The sequence below is a fragment of the Gallinula chloropus genome (genome assembly GCF_964237585.1).
Source record: "Gallinula chloropus genome assembly, chromosome: 13".
Lineage (NCBI taxonomy): Eukaryota > Metazoa > Chordata > Aves > Gruiformes > Rallidae > Gallinula > Gallinula chloropus.
In genome coordinates, this window is record NC_140098.1 from 13770418 (window position 1) to 13798417 (window position 28000).

The 28000-nt window shown below is 47.1% G+C and overlaps 1 protein-coding gene across 1 annotated transcript; it reads left to right on the top strand.

Annotated features, from left to right (window-relative positions):
• Nucleotides 1–378: 378 nt before the first annotated feature.
• Nucleotides 379–25280, top strand: RSPRY1 (ring finger and SPRY domain containing 1; the record flags this gene model as incomplete). Its single annotated transcript, XM_084269956.1, has 14 exons — nucleotides 379–725; nucleotides 4809–4861; nucleotides 7002–7114; nucleotides 10055–10181; nucleotides 11584–11642; nucleotides 12839–12905; nucleotides 13514–13645; nucleotides 14831–14946; nucleotides 15755–15898; nucleotides 19195–19306; nucleotides 20324–20426; nucleotides 22096–22248; nucleotides 23902–24006; nucleotides 24885–25280. 14 exons carry the CDS (start codon nucleotides 379–381, stop codon nucleotides 24979–24981), a joined length of 1728 nt encoding a protein of 575 aa, XP_084126082.1. The 3' UTR covers nucleotides 24982–25280.
• Nucleotides 25281–28000: the final 2720 nt, after the last annotated feature.

The following is a 28000-nucleotide window of genomic DNA, read 5'->3' on the forward strand; positions in this document are numbered from 1 at the left end:
ACCATGTTGCTCCTCTGCATCCAAAACCCATGGAAGAGCTGGAAAATAATAAGCAGTGTAGAAAGGAACAGTGTGGAGTGAATTCCTCCTCTTCCTTTCCCCACCCTGCAATAGGCTTCAGGTCCAAACCATACATTCCCCAGGTGCTTTATCACCAAGACTGATTCTGTTTTGTAAACTAGGGGTTCTGTTATTCCTTAGAAGTGGTGACACTGACTCTTGTTTTGGGTTTGCTTTTTCAGACCTCCCTCTGGATGACCAATTAAACCCCATTGTATCAGGAACTAAATCTCCGTTCATTCCAGCTGGTAGCGACGCTTGTAATGCAGAAAAACCCCAATTCAGGATCACACAAACATTACTCTTAAAACTTCCTAGATGATTGTAGTTGCTTTGGTGGTGTTCTATGCCAGCAGAAGCCTTTTCCAAGGTTTACTGTTGACTTTAGAGCACCACATTCCCCGCTTACTGGGCGCTTTGGGGGCCAGCAGTATGGGAAACTCGTGTGTTTGCCGCGACGACAGCGGAGCAGAAGACAACGTGGACTCTCGGAGTCGGCAGACAGAGAACAGTAGAGCACACGTACCTGAAGCCAGAAGCCACCAAAGGGACCCTGTCCGTCCACCCAGGAGGGGTCGGGGGCCTCACGAGCCAAGGAGGAAAAAGCAGAATGTGGATGGGCTGGTGCTTGACACACTGGCTGTCATTCGGACGTTAGTAGATAAGTAAGTACCTCCTCAAGGAGTAATTCAACGTGAATGAAAATGTTCTTGTCTTCTCTCAAACTGTGACTCCATCCTCTCACCGACCTGCACCTGAGCCGTGAGTTTCCATCTGGAGGCTTAGGAGAGGAGCACCTTTCCTAGGTAACAGAAGTAGCTCTCCTGATTGCCCAGGTGCAGCCTCGTCCAGGAGCTGAGGACCTTTCTCATGGTCTCTCTATGGGCCTACACCCAGGTGGGATGAGGAGTGTGCTCAGTGTTTGGCACAGATACTCAGTTTAGGAAGCAATGAATGCTCCAGAGGTCGGGAACATACATCCTAAAAACTGGTTGTGTAAGCTGCTCTTTCCAGGCTGTGTTTACTGGAAATGGTTAAGCAGAATAGAAACCTTTGTTAGCTTGTGTAAACAGGCAGAGCTTCTCTTTCCAGTTATAAGTTTGACTACTTTTTAAAGGCTGCATGTTGTGACTGTTCAGCTCATGATCCCAGTATCGCATTCCTTGCGTGCTCAAAGCATCCCTCAAGGGTAGGGGAGAGATTTATGGATTCAGCCTTTTTTTAATTACCTTTTTTTTTTTGGTTTCACATTGCTTTCAACAAAGCTGTAAAAAGCCCTTCAGAATGATGTGTTAGCTCATCCCCTCTTGGCTTAGGTGCAATCTACAAATTGGAAAGGCCAAACCAGAAGGAAAAACCACTGTTGTAGCATCAGAGCTTGGGTTTGAGGTTAAGGTGGATGAGGCTCAGGATAAGTGAGCCTCGATTCCTGTACCTGCATCACTGCTCTGGAATGTGCCTGCAGAGGAGTTGTCTGCCTCCCTGCTGTAAAATGCTTTAAGTGGAAATACCTGAGCAAATCTATTTAAGTTTCTGGAACATTTAAATGTTCAGGTTTTGCTTTTGATTTTTTTGTGGTCGTTTTTGGTTGTTGGTTTTGTTGGGTTCTTTATAAACAGGTTTAATTTTGTGCTCTGTCTCTAAATCATTAAGATAGTGGCAAACCTTTTTTTGAGAGGCTCTCCCTAATTGCACTTTCCTTCCTCTTCCTCTCAGTTCAGCTCCTTGAGCTGTTTCACAATGCTTGTGTGCATGGTTGATCCTGTTCCTGTGGCTCTTGCAGTCAGTTTTTTTAATGTTGTAAGTGCTTTCCTATGCTGCTGAGGGGCTGCTGAGGGACTAACTGCAGTTACCTTGCTGATCCCAGATTCCTGTTTCTGACAAGCTCCTGAAAGCAGCTGTATTTTTTAATACAGACTCTGGTGAGATGCTTCCATAGACTCCTATAATCCCACAGGTTGGAGTCATAGAATCATAGGGGTTGGAAGGGACCTCGAGAGATCATCAGGTCCAACCCCTCTGCCAAAGCAGCTCCCCAGCTCATATTGTAAGAGGACCTCTTGATGTTCATCCACTCTAACCTTCTGCTTAAAACCCAAGTCTGGTGGGAGCAGGTGGCTCAGGGCCTTACCAGTCAAGTGCTGAACACCTTCAGAATATAGAGGTTCTCCACCTTTTTGGGTCTCCAGTCCAGTGTTTGACCACCCCTATGGTCTAAATAAGTAAATGTTTTTTAAAGTTGGAATTTCCTATGTTCCAACACATCCCTGCTGCTGTGCACCTCCAAGAAGAGCCTGTCTCTGTCTTCTCTGCTCCTCACCACTACAGAGTTATGATCTGATTCCTTCTGCTTAAGGAGCAACAAACTTGTTCCTCTTGCTTCTGTTTTTGTATGTCATGTTCTCCAGCCCTTGGCCATCTCAGGAGCCCTCTGCTAGATGGACTCCCATAAACCAATGTCTCTCTGCTCCTGGAGAGACCAGAAGTGGGATGTACTGGTATACTGGTTTCCCTTGTTTATCAGACAAGGCAATTGGTAAGACACAGCTGGTTTTATAACACAGCCACGTGTTACAGGATGTTGCAGGTAGGACACAGCACTATGGCTGTGAGCAGAGGAGGGGTCTGTTCACCAGGAAAACTATCCAAATTTCCCTGAAAAAAAAAGTAAGAAGTCCTTCTCCTACACTTGAAGGAGGAGAGACGAGTGTGCGGGGGTGAACTTCACATCTGGAAACCACAGGTTTCAGTGTAAGGGAGAGGCTGGAGAAATAAGCAGCTTCTACTATTCCCTCTTCCTCCTAGAGCCTGATTTTTCAGTTTTGGAAACACCACAACTGAAGAAAATGGTAAGGAGGCTGACAAACCTCATGACATCAAACCATGTGCAAGAATTGAGTCAATCTGAGATGAAAACCCATAAGAAGGAGGTTGGAAATACAGGCTTTAGTGTGATAGTACAGCCTGGGAGAGCAGAACCCCCAGGCTGGAGAAGGGAAAGCTAAACCCTTATGTCCAACCTCTTTTTCCCCTGAATTCTGTACAAAAAGTCAATAAATGGACATTAAATTGCCACACAATGATTTGTGATGAACAGTTGCTTTCCCTGATCACTGTCTTGTTTGGGTTTTCTTCTGGTTTTCTGCTTGTTTGGCTTTTATCAAATTTTAAAGTTCAGACCTAAAACCTATCTGACAACTGCTTTTTGGCTCCCAGAGCTAGAGACAAGTCCCTTGTAGAAGGACAGAAGTTAAGTTTCTTTTTCTATCAGAAGAACAAATATTAATTTTTGGAGTTTGTATGAGGTGCTGCTTTAGGAATTAAGAAATTAGCTAAATGACTGGTTTGTTCCCAAATGTGGGAGGTGAGAGCACTTGGAAGTGAAGCGATGCAATGGGAAATCGGTGGGACAGGACTGCCCTTTGCTTGGTGTGGTGCTGCTGATGCCAGGCAGAATCAGAAACCTGCCTGCAAAAAAACCTCCTCCTGTTTTATCTCACCCCTTACTTGCATTTCATGGTGTTTTTGTTGTCTTCTTGAACCTTTGAGTCTTTACACCCCGTGTCTTGCAGTAACTCTGCTTGCATCATCGCTTGCATCACCGCCCCGCTTTGTGCTGCTGGGGACATTAGTTTCCAGAAAGGCAGAGTGCTGGGGGAGGAAACCTTTGTTTCCAGCATTACAGCAATATAAAAATGTGTTTAAACTCCAGCCTTTTCTTGTGTAAGTGCTTAAGAGAGCGTTGGGATGTTTGGGGGGGGTTTGGTAAGAAAAGCATGTATTTTAATCATACATTTGGTCAAAATGGAGCATTTTTCCCTCTTCTTTTATAATTAATCCCTCCAAATTGGGTAGCTTTATTGTCTGCATGATTAATCTGTGGTGAAATTTTAAAAACTCGTCTGTATTTAGCATTCCTGGGCTGATTTCAGGGCCGTGGGATAGAAGCAGAGCGCATCACTCTCAGCCTGGGGTTAGTTCCCAGTGCTGCAGTAGTGCTGAATAAAGCATTCAGGACATGCTGCTGCATGAGCTTTTTTGGGACCTGGAGGTGGCTACTGAGGAGGATTTTGAGATCTTATTTTAGGAGCTCTCCAGGGCAGCGCCCGCTCAGATGGACAGATAGTTGCTGGCCATAGGTTCTTGCTGTGGCTCCAACAAACCAGACTGAGGAATTGATCTAATCAAACTTTTTAATGGTTTTCCTGTTGGAATTGGTTTAAATATCTTCTGTTCAACTATCTTAACCATTTCTTACAGCTCTTACTGAGGAGTGTGAAGCCTGCCATGTGTCAGGTGCCTTGTGCCTTTGGTTTCCTGGGGCTTTTCAATGTGTTTATACGCTCAGCAGAGAATTTCTGGGGGAAACAGAAGGTTTAAGCTCTGTCCCTTGTGTGCTGCTCCTGATTCACATCCTGACCTCTGACATGCACCTTGTGACACACTCTGAGGAACCCTGCTAATGAATAGCCCTAAGCCTAAGCATTATGTTCAGCTTGTAGGCATGCAGATATGGATCACCATTTCACTTATCAGCTATGGTAGATGTGCAGATGTTGACTTGGAGCCAGCAAAAGGCTCAGATCCCATCTGTGTCTCAGATCTGACAACAGCATTAGCACTCTGCAGCCTGTGTAACTCCCTTTGTTAAATCCTTAGGGGATTGGCTTTCAGTGTATTACTGTTTTACTTGGTGTTTGATGTTGATGGCTGTGCATGTGTTTTGACCTGTGTAATATCTCTTTCAGTGACCAGGAGCCTCCTTATTCAATGATCACGTTGCATGAAATGGCAGAAACAGGTACCAAGGGACTGTGTTGGGTGTTTCAGTTGTGACTCCAAAGTGAAAAAAAAAAACCCAAAACCTCTTATTTTTGCCAAGAAAAACACATGTTAGCAGTATGACTGTGACCTGCCGTGCCACTAGGCATGGGGGATCCAAGCCCTTCAGAAGATTCGCTGAGCTCATTTGCCTGAGTCTTCTGAACTCCCTCAAACTTCCTGTGTGAACTCTGGAAGCAGCCAAAGGATGTCCACAAACATGTTGTAATGCATTGAACTGTAAACCATGGAGAATGTCCCTCTGCAGAGAGGCAGAAACTACCCAGAAGTGCGTGTAGACGTGGCTTAAACCCATGTGCTCCAGTGTCAGCAAACCACATATACTTTTTCTCTTGGGTTTTGGTCTCCTTAGCCCTCTGCTTTAGTTGTGTAGTTGTTTCAGCCTCATCCCCAAGTACTCCTGCAAGATGAGCTGAGTTTGTGCAAGGGCTGGTTTCTCTTTGTTACAGGAGAAGAAATTTCTCCATGAAATTTCTAGTTTAGGTGAAGTTTTGTCCCTCCTTGGGAGAGTCTCAGGAAATGTATTCCAATCAGAATAAATTAACCAACATGATTAGCTATTACAGCAACTCAGTCAAATGGGGCTTTTTGGAGGAACATGCTAACACAGCTTAGTCCTCAATGTGTTGCTTGAATTTGCTTGTCACTGTAGAAGTGCCAAGTGTCTGCAGCCTCCCTCACCCATATGCAGATACCAGCTCAGTCTTCATTTTCACTTTGAGGGGAATTAGTTTCTTGTAAATCCAGACCTGTTTGCTTTAGTAGTAGTTTAACATCTCGTGTAGATTGTTGTCTACTTGCAAGGAGAAGCCCTTGTGTACTCATTAAATAGTGGGAGCTGTTCCTCATGAAAGCGAATGTTCTTCAGACCACCAATCAAAGGACAAGCTCATGCAGGTCCTCTGAGGTCTGTTTTGCTCCGTGGAACTCCTCTGATTCTGGCAAAAAGACATTCTGGTTTAGTGTCATAGTGGATGCAGCGTTTAACGCTTAAGAGTTGACACTGGACACTGACCTCTTGAGTATCACACTGGAACAAAGTGCTTGTCCATACTGGTCATGAGCGTCCCTACCTAATGCTACTGGAAACTTGCCCTGGCCTGGGCAAGACTTTTCTCCAAGTAGTGGAGGTGTTTGCTGTTCCTCATGCTGCTGGAAACTTTTCTCCTTGAATTTAAACTTCTAAAATACTGCAAGCTAAGAGATTGATGCAAAAAAACTGGAGAAGACAGCTCAGAGGTCTCCTCTGAGCACCTTCCAGTCCCTGAAGGACCTACAGGAGAGCTGCGCAGGGCTGTTTGTAGGGCAGGGAGTGATGGGACGAGGGGTGATGGTTTAAACTAGAGCAGGGCAGGGTTAGGTGAGACCTGAGGAAGCAGTTCTTCCCTCTGAGGTGGTGAGACCCTGGCCCAGGTTGTCCAGAGAGGTGGTGGAGGCCCCATCCCTGGAGACATTCAAGGTCAGGGTGGATGAAGCTCTGAGCACCCTGATCTAGTTCAGGGTGTCCCTGCTCATTGCAGGGCGTGGGACTAGATGGCCTTTGAAGGTCCCTTCCTACCTAACACAGTCTGGGATTACAGAATCACAGGGGTTGGAAGGGACCTCCAGAGCTCATGGGGTCCAACCCCCTGCCAAAGCAGCTCCCCAGCTCATACTGCACAGGTCAGTGTCCAGACAGGGCTGGAATCTCTCCAGAGAAGGAGACTCCACACCCCCTGGGCAGCCTGTCCCAGGGCTCCCTCACCCTCACTGGCTAAAAGTTCTTCCACATTTTGGTGTGGAACTTCCTGTGCTCCAACTTGCAGCCATTGCCCCTTGTCCTGTCTCCACAGACACTGAGAAGGGGCTGGCCATTTCCCCCTGCATCCCATACTTCAGATATTGATAAACATTAATAAGGTTCCCCCTTAGTCGTCTTTTCTCCAGGCTGAACAGCCCCAGCTCACTCAGCCAAAAAAGTCAAGGGTTTCTGTTGGGTTTTTTCTTTGTCTGTAACTTCACTGGGTAATACTGAGGATTTTTCACTTTATGGATGTATTTTGACCACCTCAGAACTGCAGCATTAATTCTCAGTGTTACTTCTGTTTTATGCTTGGCAGATGAAGGCTGGTTGGAGGTTGTCCAATCGTTAATTAGAGTTATACCATTAGAAGACCCCCTGGGACCAGCTGTTATAACGCTGCTGCTGGATGAGTGCCCACTGCCAACGAAAGTGAGTCAAAAAGTGTTATGTGTTTGTGGCTGAATGGCAGTTGGTGGTGGCTGCCACACCCCAGAGAGTCTCTGGGTGGGTTTCCCCACTGATGCAAGACTCTGTTAGCTGTGGGACAGTGGGTGTGACTTGTATTTCTGAGTAATTTCTGGTGGCTTGGTATCTCACTGCTACTCAATGCCAGAAGCACAGAGAGGGGGGAGATAAACCTTGCCCAGGGGGAGGATCAAGCCTTTGCTTTTCTTGCTGCCCTTCCTGTCCTGGGGTGTGTGCAGGCTGTGCAGTGAGGGCCTGGGGGTGCTACAAAAGCGGGGCAAGCTCTGGAGTTGTGAAAGCCTCATGTCTCTGAGTTGCTGCTGAGTTTGTTCCTGCCCTGTGCATGAGGAACGGAGCATGAGCAGGTGGGTTAGTTACACAGCACTTCTGCCCAAACCCTACCCAGATACTTCACAGTTACAACCTGACCTGTTCTTCTTTACTCATCACTAATTGTTTGTTGGATGGAAGGTTGGCTTGAGGTGTTCATACAGTGGTGGTACAGGTGTTTCAGTGAGAGCCTCCAGATGCTAACTGTTGTTGAATCCCTGTAAAGGTAATGATTGTACAGGGGACTTGCCTGTCTTCCAACGCTTGTCGTGATCTCATTTGGTCCGAAATTGATGATGACGTCATCATCAGCTTTCATTGACCTACTTATGCTGCCAATTCTCACTTTCAATTTGCATTGTTAGGGATGCACGTGGAAAGCTGGTAGCTTCTTGTCTTCTGTACATGCATGGATGGCTAGAGAGGTAATCAAGTTCCCAAACTACCTCTAGACTATTGATTAAAGTCGTCTGAGACTTCCAAACAAGTTAAATATTACATAGACTGCAAAATGATTTTGAAAACAAAGTCATGACTAGAAACTTTTCCTGCTTTGAAAAAGAACTCAGGAAACAGAGATCACTCTGAGTGCTCCATGGGAAGAGCTGCTCTGTATTTCTTTATTCAGCTATATAATGTGCTCAGCAATCAGGTGACACTGGTTCTTCAGAAAGCCACATCACTTTTCTTTAGGTACTCTAAGGAGTTAGCTACGAATTAATTGACCTTAAGGCTAAAAGAATAAGATGCCTGTTGCTGGAGTGCCCAGAGGGGGGGTTCCCATGTGATGTCTTTGATGCGTGAGTTTGTGGGTTCTGCTACTAACATGCAGCCTTGGAACATGTTTGCTGCTCTTAGTTTCCTTTCTGTTCAGGGTAAGTTTAAGTGTTTGATCTCAAGGGTTCTAAGTCGGTGCCCTGTGTCTGTGAGAGCTGCAGAACAGCAGCAAGCTGTGTTTCAGTCTCTGCTGCTGTAGGCTGTGACGCCTGTAAAGTAAACATGGTAGTGCAGTGCACTGTTTGTCCTGCACAGTCTTTATTTAACTCAGAATAGTTGATCTCTGAGGGTTCTAATAATGGCTAAAAGCAGGAGCAGAGTATGCTGAGAGGCTAATTTTAGGGAGACTTTTCCATCCCCAGTCTGTGGCTCGGTTGTCTGTGCTTCTGTCCCTACTCAGTCCTGACTCAGTGCTGGGTCTGTGGCTTTCCCTTTGGAACGTGTGACTCTTCAGCGGTGTCTCCAGCACAGGAAACTGAGTGTGGCTCAGAACACAGTTCAGACCCAGGAAATACTCACCATGAGCAGTACCTTCTGTTGCTCCAAACAGCCTGCTGAGGACTTCAATAAGAGGAGGTCTCCTTATTTAATTAGATCTAGCCTGAAACCTCTCCTACAAAGACAGGCTGAGAGAGTTGGGGTTGTTCAGACTGGGGAAGAGAAGGCTCTGGGGAGATCTTACAGCACCTTCCAGTACCTGAATGGGCCTGCAAGGAAGCTGGGGAGGGACTTTGTAGAAGGGCTGGGAGTGATAGGTTGAGGGGGAGTGATTTTGAATTGGAAGGGGGAGATTTAGATTGGATATTAGGAAGAAATTCTTTGCTACTAGGGTGGTGAGGCCCTGGAACAGGGTGCCCATGGAGGTGGTGGCTGCCCCTTCCCTGGAGGTGTTCAGGGCCAGGTTGGATGGGGCCTTGAGCAGCCTGGGCTGGTGAGAGGTGTCCCTGTCCATGGCAGGGACTGGGACTTGGTGATCTTTAAGGTCCCTTCCAGCCCAGAGCATCCTGTGATGCTGCAATGCAGTTTCAATCTGAATCGGCTGAAACTTTCACAGAGTGTGGAAAGTTGAGTGGGATGTGTGGAATTCTGCAGGGCAGGATTTTCCCTGTGGGATAACTTCTTCTGGCTCTAGATTAACACCTAACCTCACCGAAAATGGAGGGCATGCCTTAGATCTAGGTTGAGTTTCATCCATACCAAACTGCTTGTGTGAAGCAAGTCAAAGCTTTTCAGATTTATTACCCTCACCAGTTAGTTTCTAAATGAGTGTGACTGCAGAAGCCATGGCTGCCCTCAGGAACACCCCTTAGGACATCCTGTGAAGCGTTCTGAATTTATGATGGGGACACAGGCTCTTTTTTTGGGGGGGGACATGTCTGTTTAGTCCTGAACTTCAGTCTAAAGAAGTCTTTCAGAAAGGGTGTGAAGTTTAGGACTCTGGAAGCAGATTAAATGGCAGCAGTGCCAATGCAGTGATTGGTATTGCCTTTCTCTGCTGTTCAGGTTCTTATTCCTATAGGTAGCTCACTTGTGTATGTGCAGAACTGTTCAAGTTGTTGCTCAGAGGGATCTGGTAGTAATGCTAAAGTTACAAATCTTGGGTGAGTTGAACTCCTCCTCCCATCTGTTCTTTATTTTCTTATCTTAAAAGATTGCCATGCTGTCTGCAAAACGCTGCTGACTCCAGCAATACAGAGTAAAAACAGTTTCTTGACCTATATTGAGTTGGGGGGGCAGGGGGGGAAGAAACTACATCTGTCAGTGCTGTTGAAGACCCTTCTGATGTTTCTGTTTCAGGATGCATTGCAAAAGTTAACTGAAATATTAAACTTAAGCGGAGCTGCTGCTTGCCAGGATGCCTGTCACCCTGCCAAACACCGGAATACAACTGCAGTGCTGGGCTGCTTAGCAGAGAAATTAGCAGGTAAAGCCATGGAATTCTTCAGAGCACTTGCATTGCCTCACCAAAGCACCTTCTAGTTTAGCACCCATGATGCAGGCCAGTTCAGAAGTGTTCTCTTAGGACAGAGTAATGGTCTGCATTGAGCAAGACCATATGTGCCAGAATGTGCTGCTTGGCTGAAGCGTTGCCCGCTCGCTAGCTTGGGGCTGAATGAGCCCTTTCCAGTCCTGGGGTACTTAAAAAGATCAGATCCTTCTGATGCAAGGTTAGCCGTGGTGGATTGGTGTTTGTTTATGGTGTATTGCCTTAGCACTGGTAATACATCTTCTCTCTAGACCCACTCTGGCTGTGTGTGAGTTACTGACAACACGGAGTCCTTTAGCTGGAGGGTGGGAGTATCAAATTTGTGCTCTCAGAGCTGTATAGAAACAAAAGAGGTGCTCTTCCTGCTAAACATGTATTGTTCTGTTGTAGTTAGCTGAGAAGAGTCTCTTTTCTGTTTTACTTAAAAGAAAATTGCTGGGATTCTATTTTAAGGTGACTTTTTGTGTGGAACTTACTCCCTGTCACCTCTTGTACCTTGCTGGGAACTGATGATTCAGTTTCCTTCCTCCTGATGGTCATTTTGTGGCGAGTTTTTTGCTGCTTTTCCTCAAGGGGACAGGAAAACGAAGGGAAAGTGACTGTCTGGTGTCACCTGATGATGAGTTGAAAATCATTAAAGTATTTCTGTCTAAAGTAAAGAACAAGGGCAGCAAGCCCTTTTATACCTACACCATATCAGGTCCAAAGGAGACCCAGTATCTTCTGTCATCCTGGTGTCACAGAACAGTTCCCACAGCATCAGCTCAGGCAGCAAATCAGCTGATGCTGTGTTGGACCTGTTGCAGTTTGTTAGTGTTTGCAGCTGTGAGGAGATGGTTCCTTTGCATCTCTCCATTCAGCAGACAGTATTTCAAGAGGCTTTTTTTCTTTTTTTTGTTATTAAATTGGCTGCTTGCCATGGTGCTGCTGCTGCAATGTGGGTCATGATCAAGTAGGGTACATTCAATGCCCAGTTTTGCTTATTTTGGAGCTGGTCTGTGTACTTTGACTCTGGAAGTAAGGGGGAGCCAGCCTCTTTGGAAGTAACAAGCAGGAAAATGCTAAGCAGAGGCTTAGTCATTCTTCATACACTCAGGTGTGTGGCGAGAACCCTGGACCCATTTACAGGGGGTGAACTGAATGTGTTTGTACCGTGGCAATAACTGAAATTACTGTAAGTGTAGCAGGATGTGACTGGGCACAATGATACTTGTTCCATATTATAGTTCTGCTTTGCTGCAAAGTTCTTAGATGTTCTTTAACCTTGTGTTTGAGGTCTGTGAGATGAAGAGCATGAGGTAGTTCCCATGGGTGAGTTCAATTTCTAATGTTCTTGCAGGTCCTGCGAGCATAGGCTTGCTCAGCCCAGGCATATTGGAGTATTTACTGCACAGCTTGGTAAGTGTCTTTGCTCTCTGTATGGATCCATACCTAGCAATTGTAAAGTCATTTAGTTTTTAATCATTATTGGGAAAAGTTGGAGTTGTGTTGGGTAGGAGAGGCTGTGGGATCTCATTTCTCAGTCATCTAGAGGAGGGGATTGTGCACTCTTGGTAAGATTGCAGGTGACACCAGGCTGGATGGGAGCATCCATCTGCTGTAGGGCAGGATGGCTCTGCGGGGGGACCTGGACAGGCCGGGCCCACGGCCAGAGGCAGCTCCGTGAGGTCCAGCTCAGTGCTGGGTCCTGTCCTGGGGTGACAGCAACCCCCAGCAGCGCCCCAGGCGTGGGGCAGAGGGGCTGGAGAGCTGCCCAGAGGAAAAGGCCCTGGGGGTGTTGGCCAACAGCTGAACATGTGCCCGGGGATGAGAAGGCCGAGGGCATCCTGGCCGGTGTCAGCAGTGGTGTGGCAGGACCAGGGCAGGGAGTGTCCCCTGTACTGGGCACTGGTGAGGGCGCCCCGTGAGTGCTGGGGTCAGGGCTGGGCCCCTCACTACCAGAATGACACTGAGGGGCTGGAGTGGGTCCAGAGAAGGGCAGCAGGGTGGGGAAGGGTCTGGAGCACAAGTCTGATGGGAGCGGCTGAGGGAGCTGTGGGGGTTCAGCCTGGAGGAGGCTGAGGGGAGACCTGAGCGCTCTCTGCAGCTCCCTGGAAGGAGGGTGTAGTGAGGTGGGGGTCTGTCTCTTCTCCCAAGGAACTGGCAATAGGACAAGAGGAAATGGTCTCAAGTTGCATCAGGGGAGGTTTGGATTGGATATTGGGAAAAAAATCTTCCCTGAAAGAGCAGTCAGGCACTGGAGCAGGGTGCCCAGAGCCGTGGTGGAGTCACCATCCTGGAGGGGTTCAAAACACGTTTAGACATGGCACTCAGGACATGGGTTAGTTGATGTGGTGGTGTTGGATAGATGATGATCTCAGAGGTCTTTTCCAACCTTAGAGATTGTCTGATTCTGCCCTTGGAGATAATTAGCAGTCAGTAGGACAAGGCACACTTGAGTGAGCTGATGTGCTCGAACCAGCTTTCAGCAGGAGGGTGACCAGATGACCTCTGGTGGTCTCTTTCAACCTCTAACTCTTTAACAGTCTGAGAGCTTTTCTTCTCCACCTGCACTGGGTATTTAGTAAATCATTTTTTTTCCTGCCCATCTGTAGAACTTCCAGTCCCACCCAACCGTGATGCTCTTTGCACTAATAGCACTGGAGAAGTTTGCACAGACAAGTGAGTATCTCTGACAGCCCTCGTGAGCACAAGGGACCCGACTGGGGGGAACACACATGTAGAAGAGAAAAGCTTCTCTGTTTACAGACAAGAAGAAATGTATTGCTTTGGTGACACCCCTCAATACCCTCGAGGTATTTGCTGACACTCAGTGCAGCCCTTCCTAGTTAGAAACTGCTCTAGAAGGATTTATGACTTGAGACCTTTGTCACTGAAATAAATCTGTATTAGAGCTGGAGCAGCGCTGTGGTTGGGTGTTAGGAAAATACTGATTGCTGTACTGACACTCCTACCCACAAACCCTGAAGAGATTTGCTCAAACTCCATCCTTCTCAGCTTAGAAATTGGCTTGTGACACAAGACCTTTGTTACTGGAAAAGAAATACATCTGTACTAGGGAGATGGACAGAGAGCACCATGAGCTAAGCTGCACTCTTGCTGGTGCAGCTCTGTGCTGATTTGTCTGAGTACTGGAGTAATTAATTCCACATGTGCTTAGGGAAAAGATTCCACGCTACTTGTAGCACTGAGGTTGTAGAATGTTCCTATTCCTAACAAAACCTGTCCCTAGCTTATAGTAATGATTCTTCTTTGTGCTTAAATTGCAGGTGAAAACAAACTGACGGTTTCTGAGTCGTGCATCAGCGACCAGCTGATCCTGCTAGAGAAATGGACGGATAATCCCGACTATTTAAAGCGCCAGGTTGGGTTCTGTGCCCAGTGGAGTTTAGACAATCTGTGTAGGTATAACAAAGGGATGGATTCATTTAATATTAATCTCTTCCTCAAAGAGATAGAGGACTAGATTGTGTTTTGGTTTGTATAAGCACTTGTAAATATACCTGGCTGCATGTGTAATCACTCTCCATCCAAAAAAAAACGGGCAGGGGGTGGGGGTAGCTGGGAATAAACTCAGTGTACTTGTATGGAAAGGAAATTTTGGCAAGGAAAATGTGAAAGCAATTGGTTTGTACTTTGCAATGACAGTTCTTTGCACCATTCTTCCTGTAACCCATGCTTCAGCAGATGTGCTGAGTAGCTAGACAGTGCAGCTCTGTGCCTCTGAACAGCTGGATCACTGACCCATCCTGGGGACACTCTAAGCCTTCCCCAGCACTTCACAGTCTCATTCAAGAGCTTTTAAAGTAAAGATATGGCCTTGGATCTACGTGAAGTGTTTGACAAAGGACTTGACTAGATCTGTCCTTCTGGATCACTAACAGTCACCAAACTTGATGGTTTAGTTGTGATTCTGGGGGTGCAGTAACTCTTGTAGTTTCTAATCTGGTAAAAGGTCTCATTGGACTTCATGGGGCCAATAAACAACTGTAGAAGTGTCACAGCAAGTTCAGGATGTGTGAAGCCCCCCAAGATCAGATCCCTGATCTGTAAAGTAACATGCTTGTGTCAGCAGTTTGACACCTGGCAAGATAAAGGTACCGATCCTTCCACGTGAAGAGGGGATGTGGGGAGAAGGAGCTGCTTTGGTTCAGTTCAAATTCATCACCTGCCTGAAAATGAGCCAGTAAAAAAACTTTAAACCTCTGGTTTCCCCTTTCTGCCTCGCCCCCAACATGTTCTCCACAGAAACCCACCCAGCTGAACATACAAAGACAGCAGTGGTGTCTTGATATGAATTGGGATGCCTTGTGTCAGCACCTGGGGGTTCCTGGAAGTAGCAGTTAGACCATAGGAGTTGTAGTCAGAGGTCAGGGCTGTGTATATATGAATTTATAAATATAAAAGGATATTTAACACACAGTGTGTCAGAGTGATGCTGTTTTCCTGCAGACGAAATGTCAATGTTTAATTCAGTTATGCTAAGATTTAACTGGATCCTAGAGAGATGTGATGTCACTCACTGTGTGAAGGGTTTAAAGGAACACTTTGCTGCAGCAGTCATTAAAACTAATTTTCTTTTGCAGTTTTAAAAGAAGGCAGGCAGTTTACATATGAGAAGGTTGACTTGACCAACATCAGGGCCATGCTAAACAGTAACGACGTCAGCGAATACCTGAAGATCTCTCCACATGGATTAGAGGTAGGATGCCATTTCCTGGTTTCAGCTCAAGAAGGAGCCTGAAGAGAAAGGCAGGTTTTAGCCATTGTTTGCCACTTGCTCCTGTGATTTCCTAGAATAGATCCAAGTTCTCTGCCAGTTTTGTATGGAAAATGTGTGTTGTCAAAGGGTTGTAATGTTGCTACACTGATCTCAATTGTAGAAATCTTCACAGTGCAGTAACAGCCGTGTCTGTGCCCCAGAACTCAGAGAAGTGAGGAGAAGGCTTAAGAGGCAGCTGCCTTTTGACTGAAATTGCTCATGAAGCGTGATTTCTATTGTTTGTCTTGTCTAGTCTGGAAAAACCCATAGCAGCAGATTTCTGGCTCAGCAATATATTGGGTTTTTTGTTTCCACTGTTACTTCTTCTAAAAACTTTTTGACTACTTGGAGATGAGTTTTCACGTGATGTGGAATTACCTCTGTGGCCTTCACACCAGGAGACAGCTATTGACCGAGGACTTAGCCCTGCCTGGCATGGTTACTGTAGCCTTTACATCTTTACATTGACTCAGCCAACTGACTATTTTGGGGTTTTTTTTCACTTCTCTTTTTTTTCTTCCCTCCCCCCTGTGTCTTACCACTGAACACTCCTCAGTCCTTCCTACTTGCTAGTTTGCGTGACAACTGTTGCTATAACGAGAGGTCACTTAGGCTAAAATTGCCTTTCAAATTTGCCTCTCAAATGAGGCTGCTGTATTCCTCTGTGCAAGAAACTCGATCTGGGGAAGAAAGGGGCTTGTTTGAATGCTCATGTGTTAGAAACTTCAGTGTGGTGTGGTTTTGGCAGGCCCGATGTGATGCCTCCTCCTTTGAAAGCGTCAGGTGTACGTTCTGTGTCGATTCCGGAGTCTGGTACTACGAAGTCACGGTCGTCACTTCAGGAGTGATGCAGATAGGATGGGCCACCAAAGACAGCAAGTTTCTCAATCATGTGAGTACGTGTAGGAGCTGATGATGTAACTTCAGCATTGTTTTACTTACACCACCTATGAAAATAGCTGTGGTTGCTCTGTGGTAGTAACTGAGCACTCACATGTTGCTGCCCTCGGTTTCTCTGCACGTCTCGTGAAGCTGGTTGTGCTCAGTCAGTGGGGTGACCCATGGCTGTGGTTGTAGCTGCAGACTGACACTGTTCACACAAGCCATGCACAGCAGCCAGCAGTTACAGTTTGTAAACTGCTTGCTGTTGTCTGCAAGCTACAGGGAAATGCCTTATTCCTTAGGTAACAGCAGTAGTTACTCTCTGCTGATTTTGTGGAGTAACAATTGCTTGCTGAGATCTAGCAGGTTATCATGCACTCAGTTTTACACAGATCATCACACAGCCTTTTTGTTACCCTCTTTAGCATACTGTCCTGTTAAATTAACTTTCACAAGGGGAAATCATTATTTAAATTGACTCTGAGTTAGTATGGTGTCACTAGATCTGCTGGTACCAGTGAAATGGTACGGTTTGGCTATGTGAAAGCTTCCTTTTAATTAAAAACAAGGATTACATCTTTACCTTCTTGCCTTTATTCCAATAGTACAGAATAAGTACAGTGGCTTAGTTCATGGTTTGCTTTGTTCTCCCTCTCATCCAGATACTTAAAATTAAGAATAACATACTATATTATTCTTCTTCCTAGTAATTTACTCTGAAAACTATGTACTTCCTAGCATTCCAAAGCAAAATGTGCAATGTGCATGTGAAGTCCAAACTTGTAGTCAAACAATAATCTCAGATGTTAGTAGAGATGTAACCAGCACTTCTTAAACCTGTATGGCTGCTGTAAACCCAGCATGCTGTGGCATATTTGCTTCAGCATTTCCATAATACTAAGCCAGGAGTAAAGACTGCTACCTGGAAAACTTGCCTGGAGAGGACTTTCCATGTTACCAGCCCTTCAGACTCCGGTTAAAGCTCATTAAGGTGCAAGCTAGAATGTTACTGCAAGAGGCGTGTGTGGCCCGATACAAGTACAGTGCTGGGATTTGGAGCTGACACTTCAGCTGGCTGAGCTGGAGTAAGAAATACACCCTTAGCCCTAGTTAATTGCTGGGATTGCATGGCTTGCTGTCCCCACTTAGAATTTAATTTAGGAGAGTTAAATGGAGAGTGTATTTAATGGAGAGATAAGCGGTTGAAACTCTGCATTTTTGAGACAAACACAAAGCCACTATGAACACAGGCCAAAAGTGTAGAGCTTTAGAATTGTAAAATCATTTAGGTTGGAAAAGACCCTTAGGATGATTCCATGAATTGTGATGCTGGTACTGCCAAGTCCAACCACTAATCAGTGTCCTGAAGCACCACATCTACGTGGCTTTTAAATTCCCCAGGGATGGTGACTCCACCACTGCCTTGGGCAGCCTGTTCCAGTGACTGATAACCCCTTGGGTGAAGAATTTTTTCCGTATATCCCATTTAACCTCCCCTGGCTCATCCTGAGGCTTATTGTCCTATTGCTTGTTACTTGCTTGAATAGACCACCATGCTCCTCACTAAATTAATGTGAGTAAATATTGATGGAGGGGTATGTGAGAAATACATCAAGGGGATGAACCAAGTATCAGTGGCAAGGGCCCAACCAGGCTGGGAGAGTAGCTGTTCTCACCATTTCACTTAAGCCTTCCTGTGAGTACAGTGGTCTTGCCCCATATCTTCTACCTGTTTATGCCAGTGGCGTGGCCGTGTGCTGGTGTGTAGCAGGCACGTTCCTCTGCTCACAGCCAGGCTCCAGTTCCACACTCCTAACTTGCAATTGCAAGGGTGAATTAAAAAATGCAAATGTGATTTAGATTAAAAATACCTTCCAGACCTGTCCTGAGCACAGGCACTGTGGACACCAAGTGTAATGGGAACTGTTGGAGATAAAAGGCCGTGTGTCTGCATCCAGTGCAGACTGTTAAGAGGTTTAAAAGCTTTTCCCCACTTGCTGTTAAGGAGCTTGGTGTGCATGCATTTTTCTGTCTGTGCTTCCTGGACTAGTCTGTCTGGAAGTCAGAGATGTCAATCTCAGAGCAGAATGACTTTCAGTCACTCCAGCTGTTTTTCTGGAGGTTCAGTGCTGCTCTTAGATAAGTTCATCAGGTGATGACCCGAAATACAAGATATTATCTTCTGGGCATGTCACAAAGAGCGGCCATATGCTCTTTAGTGACAGCAGGTGTAACAAAAGGGCTAGTCCTAAACATGACATTAAACACCCATTAGCTGGGCTTAGCTTTAATTTGGGATGTGGGAGGCTGGTGTAATCAGATGCTGTCTAGTATTTGCTGTCTAGACAGACCATGCTGAACATGATGAGGTTCTCTTATAGAATCCCAGCATCTCCTGAGCTGGAAGGGACCCACAAGGCCCATCGAGTCCCACTCCTGGCTCCACACAGGCCCAGCCCAGTCAGAGCACTGAGGGCTTTGTCTAGATGCTTCTTGCCCTCAGCCCAGCTTGGGGCTGTGGCCCCTTCCCTGGGGAGCCTGTGCCAGTGCCCGACCCCCCTCTCAGCACAGAACCTCTTCATGACACCCAGCCTAAACCTCCCCTGGTGCAGCTTCATGCTGTTCCCTTGGGTTCTGTCCCTGGTCCCCAAAGAGAGGAGAGAGATCGGCACTGCCCCTTCGCTCCCCTGGCAGGAAGCCACAGCTCTCTTCCATAAAGCTTTTAGGTTTCACATTTGGGTTCTCCTCCCAGCCTGAAACCTGTAGCTTTGCATTTGTCACGCACCATCAGCTATCACTTGATAACCTGTCACAGACTGAGGGAGGCTGGCACTCAGAGGGATAAGAGATGTGACAAATTTGGTAGAGGGACCGTGGGCTGTTCTCTGTGTACTGTGTGATGTGGTGGCACTGGGATGTCTGGGGAGGGAAGGTATTATGAGTGGTGTGGGGAATTCAAGATAAAAGAGAGGTTGCACTTCTGTGTTGGCTTTTTAAGGTGCAAAGAGTGAGCTGTTTGGGTACTATTAAAATAGCCTTTGGAATTTTAAATATTGCAATAGGAGAGATTCAAGCTCACAGAGAATGAAAACCACTTTGGAAACACCATCCCCTTCTTCCCCTTCCTCACCCCAACAAATTGCTTTTGATGTGAAGATGAAGCTAAGGCTAGTTTGAAAAAACTACCTTTGTGGGGGTGGGAGAAACCCTTTGTGCTCCTGGATGGATGGTTCAGTAGGATAAAACTGAGGTGTAGCCCTTCTGGGGGGGACTGGCTGCAGACTGAGTGCTGTTCTCTGTCTAAAGGAAGGTTATGGCATCGGGGATGACGAGTACTCCTGTGCATACGATGGCTGCCGGCAGCTCATCTGGTACAACGCCAGAAGCAAACCACATTCCCACCCCTGCTGGAAAGAAGGTATTTGGGCATCTGCTGCTGTTTATCCGAGCTGGATTTCTGTGTAGGGCTTTTCCCTCTTGCAGGTGTCTAGGAAACAGTTTGTTAATCAGTGCAAACAGAGGAGCTGCTGCTTAATCCCTAAAGTAACACTAAAGGTGTCGTAACTATTGTGCCTCTGCTAGTGTCTGCAGTGGTTTAAGTGTACAAACAGGACACCGAGCTCTTGGTCCACAATCTGTGCCAAAAGCATCTTGTTGGTTCAATGCTTTTACTTTTCCCAGGCCATGTACAAATCAGAGCACCAACTACAGCTGCTGGACACTTAATCACAGAGCTTTTTTTTCCTGGGTGTTTGTAGTCCTACAACAAAGGGTTGAAATCTTCCTTTTTGAGGTTGAAAGAGCTATTTTAGAGAAGGGGGAAAACCTCAATCTCTGAATTAGACTGTATTTTTTTTGTTTGTTTTTAAGGAGGAGTTGCACTGTCTTGCTTACTTTAAATTCTTGGATAACTGCTTGGACAGCAAAGTTCTGTTCTTGATCTCAGCTTTGAAATCTTGGTAGGAGTCTGTGCATGCCATGCTTGTGTGAACTGTGCCACCTTCTCTTCTGTTAAAAGTCCCTCCCAAGGATGGCTAAATTAAAAACACCTCTTAAAACTAAATAGCAGAAGCATACCAGAATCTTAAGCTGTAGCAAATCTGTGTTCTGAGGGTGTCTTCATCAGGTGTAAAATAGCCACAGAGAGACAGAACGCAGCTCTCTTCTGGCTGTGGCAAATACTCTGCAATACTTGAACAACTGTGTAGTGTTAATGCTCTGGCAGACTAAACTATTTCATTTTTATTATTTTGTCCTGTATTTTCTTTCCCTTTAGTCACTGTCTGTATCAATGTTTCCTCCTTTATGCTTTTGCAAGCAGTTCCTCTTAAGTGAGACAACTGGTAGCAAGATGTGATACATAAAGCAGGGGCTCCTGGGCTGCTGGCATTTAACAGAACTGAGATCTTTACCTTTCCTTTCCTTTGCCTGCAAGGAGACACGATAGGATTTCTACTAGACTTGCAAGAAAAGCAAATGATCTTCTATTTAAATGGAAACCAGCTTCCCGCTGAGAAGCAAGTATTCTCCTCTGCTGTGTAAGTATGCTCTCATTCCGAGGGTGACCTCTGCAGATAATTGCTTTAATTACATGAAATGCTTCCCATTTGAGATGCACATTCATATTTGCTTCCCCGAAACCATCATTAAGTGGGCTTCCCAATTGCAAGTTGCCAATTGCAATCAGTGAGAAGGATGTAATTTTACAGGTGCATTTCAGGGTCCAAAATAAATGCTCTGGTTCCACTTGCTGTTTGCTGCTGCCACACTGGCACAGCACTGAAGTGGAAGGAGGCTGGAGCAAAGATGAACAAATCTCTAGTGGTGCTTGAGGAGCTGTTGATCTTTTATAAAATAAAGGCTCTGTCCTGTAAATGCTGCAGAGTGTGAAGTAACTTCTGCCCTTCCCTGGGGCCAGCTCCTGTAGGGACACATGAAATACTCACAGGAGGACATCTCTTGGTGGCAGTACAGAAAGGCCTTGGGCTTATTTTGCCCACTCTGCTTCCAGTTGCTCTGACTTTCTTGGGGAAGCTCAGCCTTGTAGTTCTGAAAAGGTAACGCTGGTGTGATACTTGAGAGAGAATCTTCCCATCCAGCTTAATTAGACATCACAGTGCTTTGTAAATGAATGCTGCTGTGCTAAGAATTTAATTTAATGTGTTTTTCCTCAAAATGAAGTTCGAGATGCTGTTAAAGTGTAGTTCAGTTGAAGGAGCTGCAGGGTATGTCTGTGCTGAGCTCAGGGCACTGTTCTCTGTGCACAGCACATTGTTTGATTACTCCAGAGATTCTGGTGCTGGTTAGAACTCAGGGCAGTCTCAACTTGGGCCCTTCCAGGAAATAAGAGTGGAATAAGAGTGACAGCAGTGGTAGCAGTGGTGTGGCAAGGGGTGTGTGTGCAGGCCAGCCAGCTGTCACAGGATCACAGGGCAGTTAGGGTTGGAAGGGACCTCAAAGGGGCAGTCCCACTAGGGCGAGGAGGAGGAACAGATGGGCCTTATGCTAAAGGACCTCAGACCTGGGTTCATCCCACGCAGCGAGCAGGGGCACAGACTGGAGCAGAGGAAGTTCCCCCTAACCCTGAGGAGGAACTTCTTTGCTGGGAGGGTGGCAGAGCCCTGGGCCAGGCTGCCCAGAGAGCTTGGGGAGGCTCCATCTCTGGAGACATTCCAACCCCATGATCCTGGGCACTGTCCTGTGCAGCCTGCTTGAGGGGACCCTGCTCTGGGGGGAACATGGAACTGGGGGATCTTCAGAGGTCCCTGCACACCCTGATCAGTTGCTTTAATCGAGCGGGAGCGATGGACATAGAGCTGCCCCTTGCTGTCAGCACTGCTCCTCACAGCACTATGGAACAGGGCTTGTTTGGAAGAACAATGCCTTTTCCAGCACCAAAGGAGGTACCTGAGCTGATCAGAGTAAAGAGGATCAGGTTGTAGGCTCTCCAGATGTACGTATCTGCTCTTAGTGGTAGATTTTACTCAGCAGTGAACACAGAAGTTGAGAACTAAACCACAAAACCACGCAGAGCTGAAGCTGGAAGTGTTGGAGGTGTTTCTCCTGATTCGGGGTAGAACACTTCTATTGCAGGAACTTGCCTCTTTGTTTCAGGGTATATTTTTGTCTGGTAAGAGTGGAACAGGTCTGGAAAGCTCATTTGTTGTTTAAGCTGTTCTAAAATGTCTGTTGTTCATCCTGTTGCAGATCTGGCTTTTTTGCTGCAGCTAGTTTCATGTCCTATCAGCAATGTGAGTTCAACTTTGGGGCCAAACCTTTCAAGTACCCCCCACCGATGAAGTTTAGTACCTTTAACGACTATGCTTTTCTGACAGCAGAAGAGAAGATCATTTTGCCCAGGTAATCCTCCTGTCTCCTTTGGGTGTGTTTGTTTACATACAGAGAATTAAAATGCTTCCCTTCAGAGTTGCACAGTGGTACATTATAGATGGCAAAGGTATCTTCTCTGGGGTCCCTTTCAGAAGAGGATCAGACCGTAGGCTCCAGTGCAGCTCCACGAGTAGGGCAGGAGATGTACGACCAAAATCCATTAAATTAAATTTTGGGGGGTGATACTAAGCTAAATTAAAACTAATACTGCACATTTAACTGGTTTTAGTGTAAGTGCCTCCTGCTGTCTTAAGAATGCCTGGGTTGGTTGAGGAGGTGTAGTCTTAATTAAAAAATGATGGCTTACTTAAAGATGACCTAATTTGTGATGCTGGCAGCGTGAAGGGACTGAATGATGGCAAGACTTGCAGTTGTCCTTCAGTTTTGATCCAGATGAGGATTGTCCCCATTTGTGAATGACAGAACTACCAAAGTTTATGGACATTTCCATTATCCACCTGGATACAAATAAGCCAGATAGAAGCGGGTTCACAGCCATTTTGCCTTAACTTACTGAACTGGCAGGAAGGAAAGCCAAGAGCTCTCCTGCTTTAGGTCATTAGTAATAAAATAACTTCCTGGGACAGGAACAGTAACAGTAACAGTGTGTGGTGTCATTGGGGATGTAGCCTACCCCAGATTTGCACCACTGTCTAAAGAGAGGCTGAGGGAGCTGGGCTTGTTCAGCCTGGAGAAGAGAAGGCTGTGGTGAGACCTCATTGCAGCCTTCCTGTCCCTGAAGGGAGCAGAGGAACAGGAGGGGAATCAGCTTGTTAAAGGGCAGAGACTGGCAGGACAAGGGGGCTGGAGTGAAGCTGGAGGAGGGAAGGGTGAGAGGAGAGATTAGGGGGAAGTTCTTTGCAGAGAGAGTGGTGAGGGGCTGGAAGGGGCTGCCCAGAGCGGGGGTGGGTGCCCCATCCCTGGGGGTGTTCAAGGCCAGGTGGGATGGAGCCCTGGGCAACCTCATGTAGCTCCAGGTCTGGAGGTTGGTGTCCCTGCCTGTGGCAGGGGGTTGGAGCTCTGTGATCCTTGGGGTCCGTTCCAGCCCAGACCGGTCTGGGATTCTGTGGTCAGGTGCTGGGGCGTAGCCACATCACCCTGCCTGCCTGTGGGCAGTGCTGTTGGGTGTTCCCAGTTGGAAATGGTTCCTTTCATCTAAGGGGGGATTTCTATCCATTTACTCTCCCTCGTGGCAATTGCCATACCCAACTGCTGATTTTTTACTTTCAATTTCTATTCCTTTACACTCTGTTACAGCATTACAGGGTTTCTGGATTTTGTTGATAGGTGGGTTTGTGTGGTTTGTTTCTTTTTAGTTTTGTTTTTTCCTAAACTCTTAAAAAGTACCCCAAAAGTACACTTTTTGAAGGGTTCAGCTGTGGGTGCTAGAAGAATTGGGATCTAACACCCTCTTTGTCCCTCCTGACAGGGAGTTGAAGGCTGTTCCAAACATCTCTGGGTGTGTGTTAAGCCTTTTCTTGTGGAAAGTTGGGATTGATGTTTTCCATCTGTAGAGTGGGGCAGCACAGGCAAGAGCTGTGTCAGCCTTGATGCTGCTCTGGGAGGAGCTGCAGAGCTCGTTCTGAGTCACACTCATGCATGGGGGTGTCTGTCTCTCTTCAGGCACAGGCGCCTGGCTCTGTTGAAGCAAGTGAGTATCCGGGAGAACTGCTGCACGCTTTGCTGTGATGAGGTAGCAGACACAGAACTCAGGCCGTGTGGACACAGGTAAAACCTTCTAAACTACCCAAAACCAGCCCAAACCCAAAGCAAGAGGAAGATGTGTGTGTGTGTGTGTGTGTGTGTGACACAGCCTAGGTGAGACCAGAGGTAATCCCAGCATAGCTTGACTGACCCCTCAGCATGAAGGAAATAACCCCTCTTTGTAAGGGGGGTTAAGCAGAGTAGTCCTGCTGTCCTGCTCACCCTGGACATGAGCAGATTTAATCCCTAACAGTGTGTGGTTGGGGTCAGGGAAACCTTAATTCTCAGATCTCAAAGGTTTTACTGTTGAGTCCATGGACCTCAAAATCCAAATTATGTGAGGAAAGCAGGAAATCCATCATCAGCTCAAACACTGATTAAATGTTCAACAAACAGATTGTTTCAATTCATCTAAAAGCTCCAACTGGGACTGGGGTAGGAATAGTGACCTATTAGCACTTCCTGCATGGAAGCTGCCTACAAGAAATTGAATCCAGCTGAGTCCCATTCCTTAGTGATTGGAGCACTGGTAGAGGCAGTCTTGCCATGGGTCTTCTGTCTGGATGCTGCAAAGATAGAAGGGGAAGAGATGTGCCCAGTCTGCCCCGATTAAGAAGTGGGCACTGCTGTTCTCCACTCAGAGAAGTGCTGAGACTGGGGAAAGCATGGAAGCATAATCCTGACCAACTGCACTGGTCTGGAAGATGCTGAGCTCCCCTCAAAGCCTGTGGATCTGCAACACCTGACCTGCAATTCCTAATCTCCACACTGAAAGACTTATCTTGGCTGTGTTTCTAGCAGGCTAACTAAACTGCTTAGTGCTTGGATTCCATCCCCTCCACCTCCTGTTTAGCTTTTCATGCTGTAAACGCAGGCTGTGACAGATTTCTTCTCTCCTTCAGTGACCTGTGCATGGAGTGTGCCTTGCAACTGGAGACCTGCCCTTTGTGTCGACAGGAAATCCAAACCCGAGTCAGACAGATCTCTCACATTTCATGACACAGGTGGAGAAATACCACAGACTTGTTTTTTACTGAACTCCAACCAATGCTGAAAGGGGAAAGCATCTCTACCCAATCTTTACGCACACAGAACCGTAGCCACGGCCAGATTTCATGCGAAACCCTAATCTGTTCCATCTTTAGAATGAAATCTTTAATAAGCTATCTCAAGTTGCCAGCCATGGGAACTGGCTTCCACAGCAAAGCAGAGCTGCTAGGTCAGCGTGCTATGGCTATTGGTTCCTCCAAGCAAGAGCATAGGAGAGTGGCTCTCTCCTTCCCCCTTTCCTTCTCGCCTGTCGCAAGTGCTGAAGATGTTTGCACTGGAAGCCCGCGTCCGATGCGCTCTGGAGAAGCAGAGAAGGATCTCCTAAAGCAGGGCTGCTCTGTCTTGTGCTCCAGAGTCTCAGTGGTTGGCAGAGTCAGTACAGAAGGAGAATGCCCACGTTTCCCTGTTTGATGTAGCTTCCTGCTGGTCAGAGACTCCGTATCTTCCCACAGTGGATACTGAACTGCTCAAAGACTTCAATCCGTACACAGACTGATTAGCAAAGACAGTGTGGAGACTGGAGAGAAACTCCCATGTTTTAATAACTTGGTGATTCCAAAGAATGTTCTCATTTTGTTTTTAACCGTTCAAAAGATGGGTGGTATTTTCCAGTACATAATGTTTCTGATGCTTTTAACTTCAGTACCCACCTTTTTTTGTGAGGATATAATTTTCAGGAGGTATTCTTAACTAATTATAACGCTGGACTGGAATTAATTTGATATTCTGGGTATTTTTTAAGATTCTCATCGAGCATCTTTTTTTAATGTGTTGGTTTTTTGAAAGTTATGTTCACTTTGGGAATATTGAGCTATCTTAAAAGATTGGAGGAGAATTTGGGGCCAGTTTATTTAAAAAGTTATCTGGATAGCAAGCTCAGTCTTAGTCTGTAACTCTTGGAAACAATGCACCTTGCTTGCCACGTGTCAGTCCTGCCCTGAGCAGGTTTGGGGCCACACTCCACACTTCTGGTAGGGATCGTACAGTGAGAATCTCTGCTCCAGTTTAATTAGACGTTTGTGACGTTTGTGTGTTTTTAGGATGCATTTCAGCAGGCAGCTCTTGACTGTTTCACTAGGGTTCTGCAAGGAGTCAGGGGTCACAGCTGGTGTCGAGGGGGTAGCACAAAAAGCAGTGGGATTATGCTTATTTTGCACCAACTGAGCATAGGCCTCGGGCTCTGCCAAGGCTTCTACAGGTTGCTTTTTTAAAAATTACCTGGCTATATAGCAGAACTTTACTAATTCACACACGAGTTACACCAAAACTCTCCCACTTCTTGGCAGTGACTCAGCAGCAGAGGCTGCTGTAGTGAATTCTCATGCTGCAATGTACCTTATTTTAAAGAACTGTTTGTTATCTTTATTGCACTCTCAACACAGCAGAGCTGAGGCTGCTTCTTCCTATTGAGCACTCTTGCTTCCTGCTGCCCGCACTGGGAGCCGAGAGCTCTGCACACAGGTCCCAGCATCAAGCTCTCTAAACTCAAGCTCCTTTCACCTTCTGCCTTTGCTAACTCAAGGGTGCTGAATTCCACCTAGAGATTAAACAATGTATTCAAAAAAAGCCTGTCTGGTGAACCTCTGGAGTAGCATGTGTGTGAATTAGGAAAGTTCTGTCATTTTCCTCTAGACTTCTTTCCAAATACAGACTGAACACAAAACTGGAGTGCTGGTTAGTCTTTTCTGCTAAAATTTGAATTGTCTTCGACCTTGGATGCCTGTTCTAATTAAGGTCAGAGTGGCAAATCTGTGCCACAGCAGGACCTCCTTCCCTCGCTGGCTGGATGTGATTCAGCCACCACCTTGTTTTGCTGTGATCCAGGTTGCCAGTAAGGGCCGAGTCCCTCCCTGCTCGGTGCTGAAGGAGCAACCCTGAACCCCATCACTGCCACGAGGATCTCAGAATTTCAGAATCACTTGAAATGGACTTTTAAATGCTTCCATATGCAACGCTGCAAAGCTACAGACCCTATTTTAGGGAAGAGGTAGGACAGAACCATTTTGAACTCTGCCTTAATAGATTCTAGTACCTTCAGGGCTTTGATTTCCCTGGCCCAGGATTCACTGAGGTAAAATTTTCAGAAGTGCCTAGGACTCCTGATTTCTACCCACTGCTGTGTGAGATTAAGCTCCTCAGGCCCAGGTCGGCAAAGGCTTCTAGGGGCCGGGTATCCCAGTGCAAGGGAGGTGACCCAGGAGCCTTTGTGGACACGGGACTAGGTGCCTGCGGTCTCTGAGGGGAAGATGGGAATGCTTTGGAAAATTTTGCCCCAGACAGTCTTCCGTGCTGGGCAGAGGCGGCTGACGGCGCCGGAGGAGGGAGCTGTGCTGCAGAGAACTGTCCTGTTCATTTCACGAGGGGAAAGACTGTGCAATGTGACGGGCTCTCTGCCCCACCCCGCGCTGGGGGCGGCTGGGCCAAGCTCGACCCTCCCTGGCCGGTGCAGTGCCCGTGGAGGGGAGGCGGCGGCTCCTCAGCCAGGGCTGTCAGCTGTAGCCACGACGTCCGTTCACCAATAAAAATCTCTTGAAGGCTGCTCGCTGTCCGTGCGTTCCTTCGCTTCTGCGGGGAGAAGGGGCCGCGCCCCGGCTCCCGGGCGTGAGGCGGGGGCGGGCGGGCAGGCGCTGGGCTGGGGGCACCTGAGCTGCCCTGGGCCCGCGGGGGGGAAACGCCCTAATGCCGGTGGGGGTCGCAGCGAGGCTCCCCAGGAGGAGCATCGCCCGTGTGTCTGTTCTCTCCCGGGGCCGCTTCCCGACGCCCGGGTACCGCACCGCCCTGCGCCCCGCTCTCCCCGCCGCCAGCGGACCCCGTAGTGGCGAGCGCCGCCTCCCCGTCCCGCCTGCGCGTTCTCATTGGGCTTCCGCGGCGTGGGCGGGCCCTCCGCGGCCGTCCTCGCTCTCCCATTGGCTACGGGCGGGGCGGAAGGAAGCGTTCCCCAGGAGACCGCCGGGCCGGGCAGGGGCGA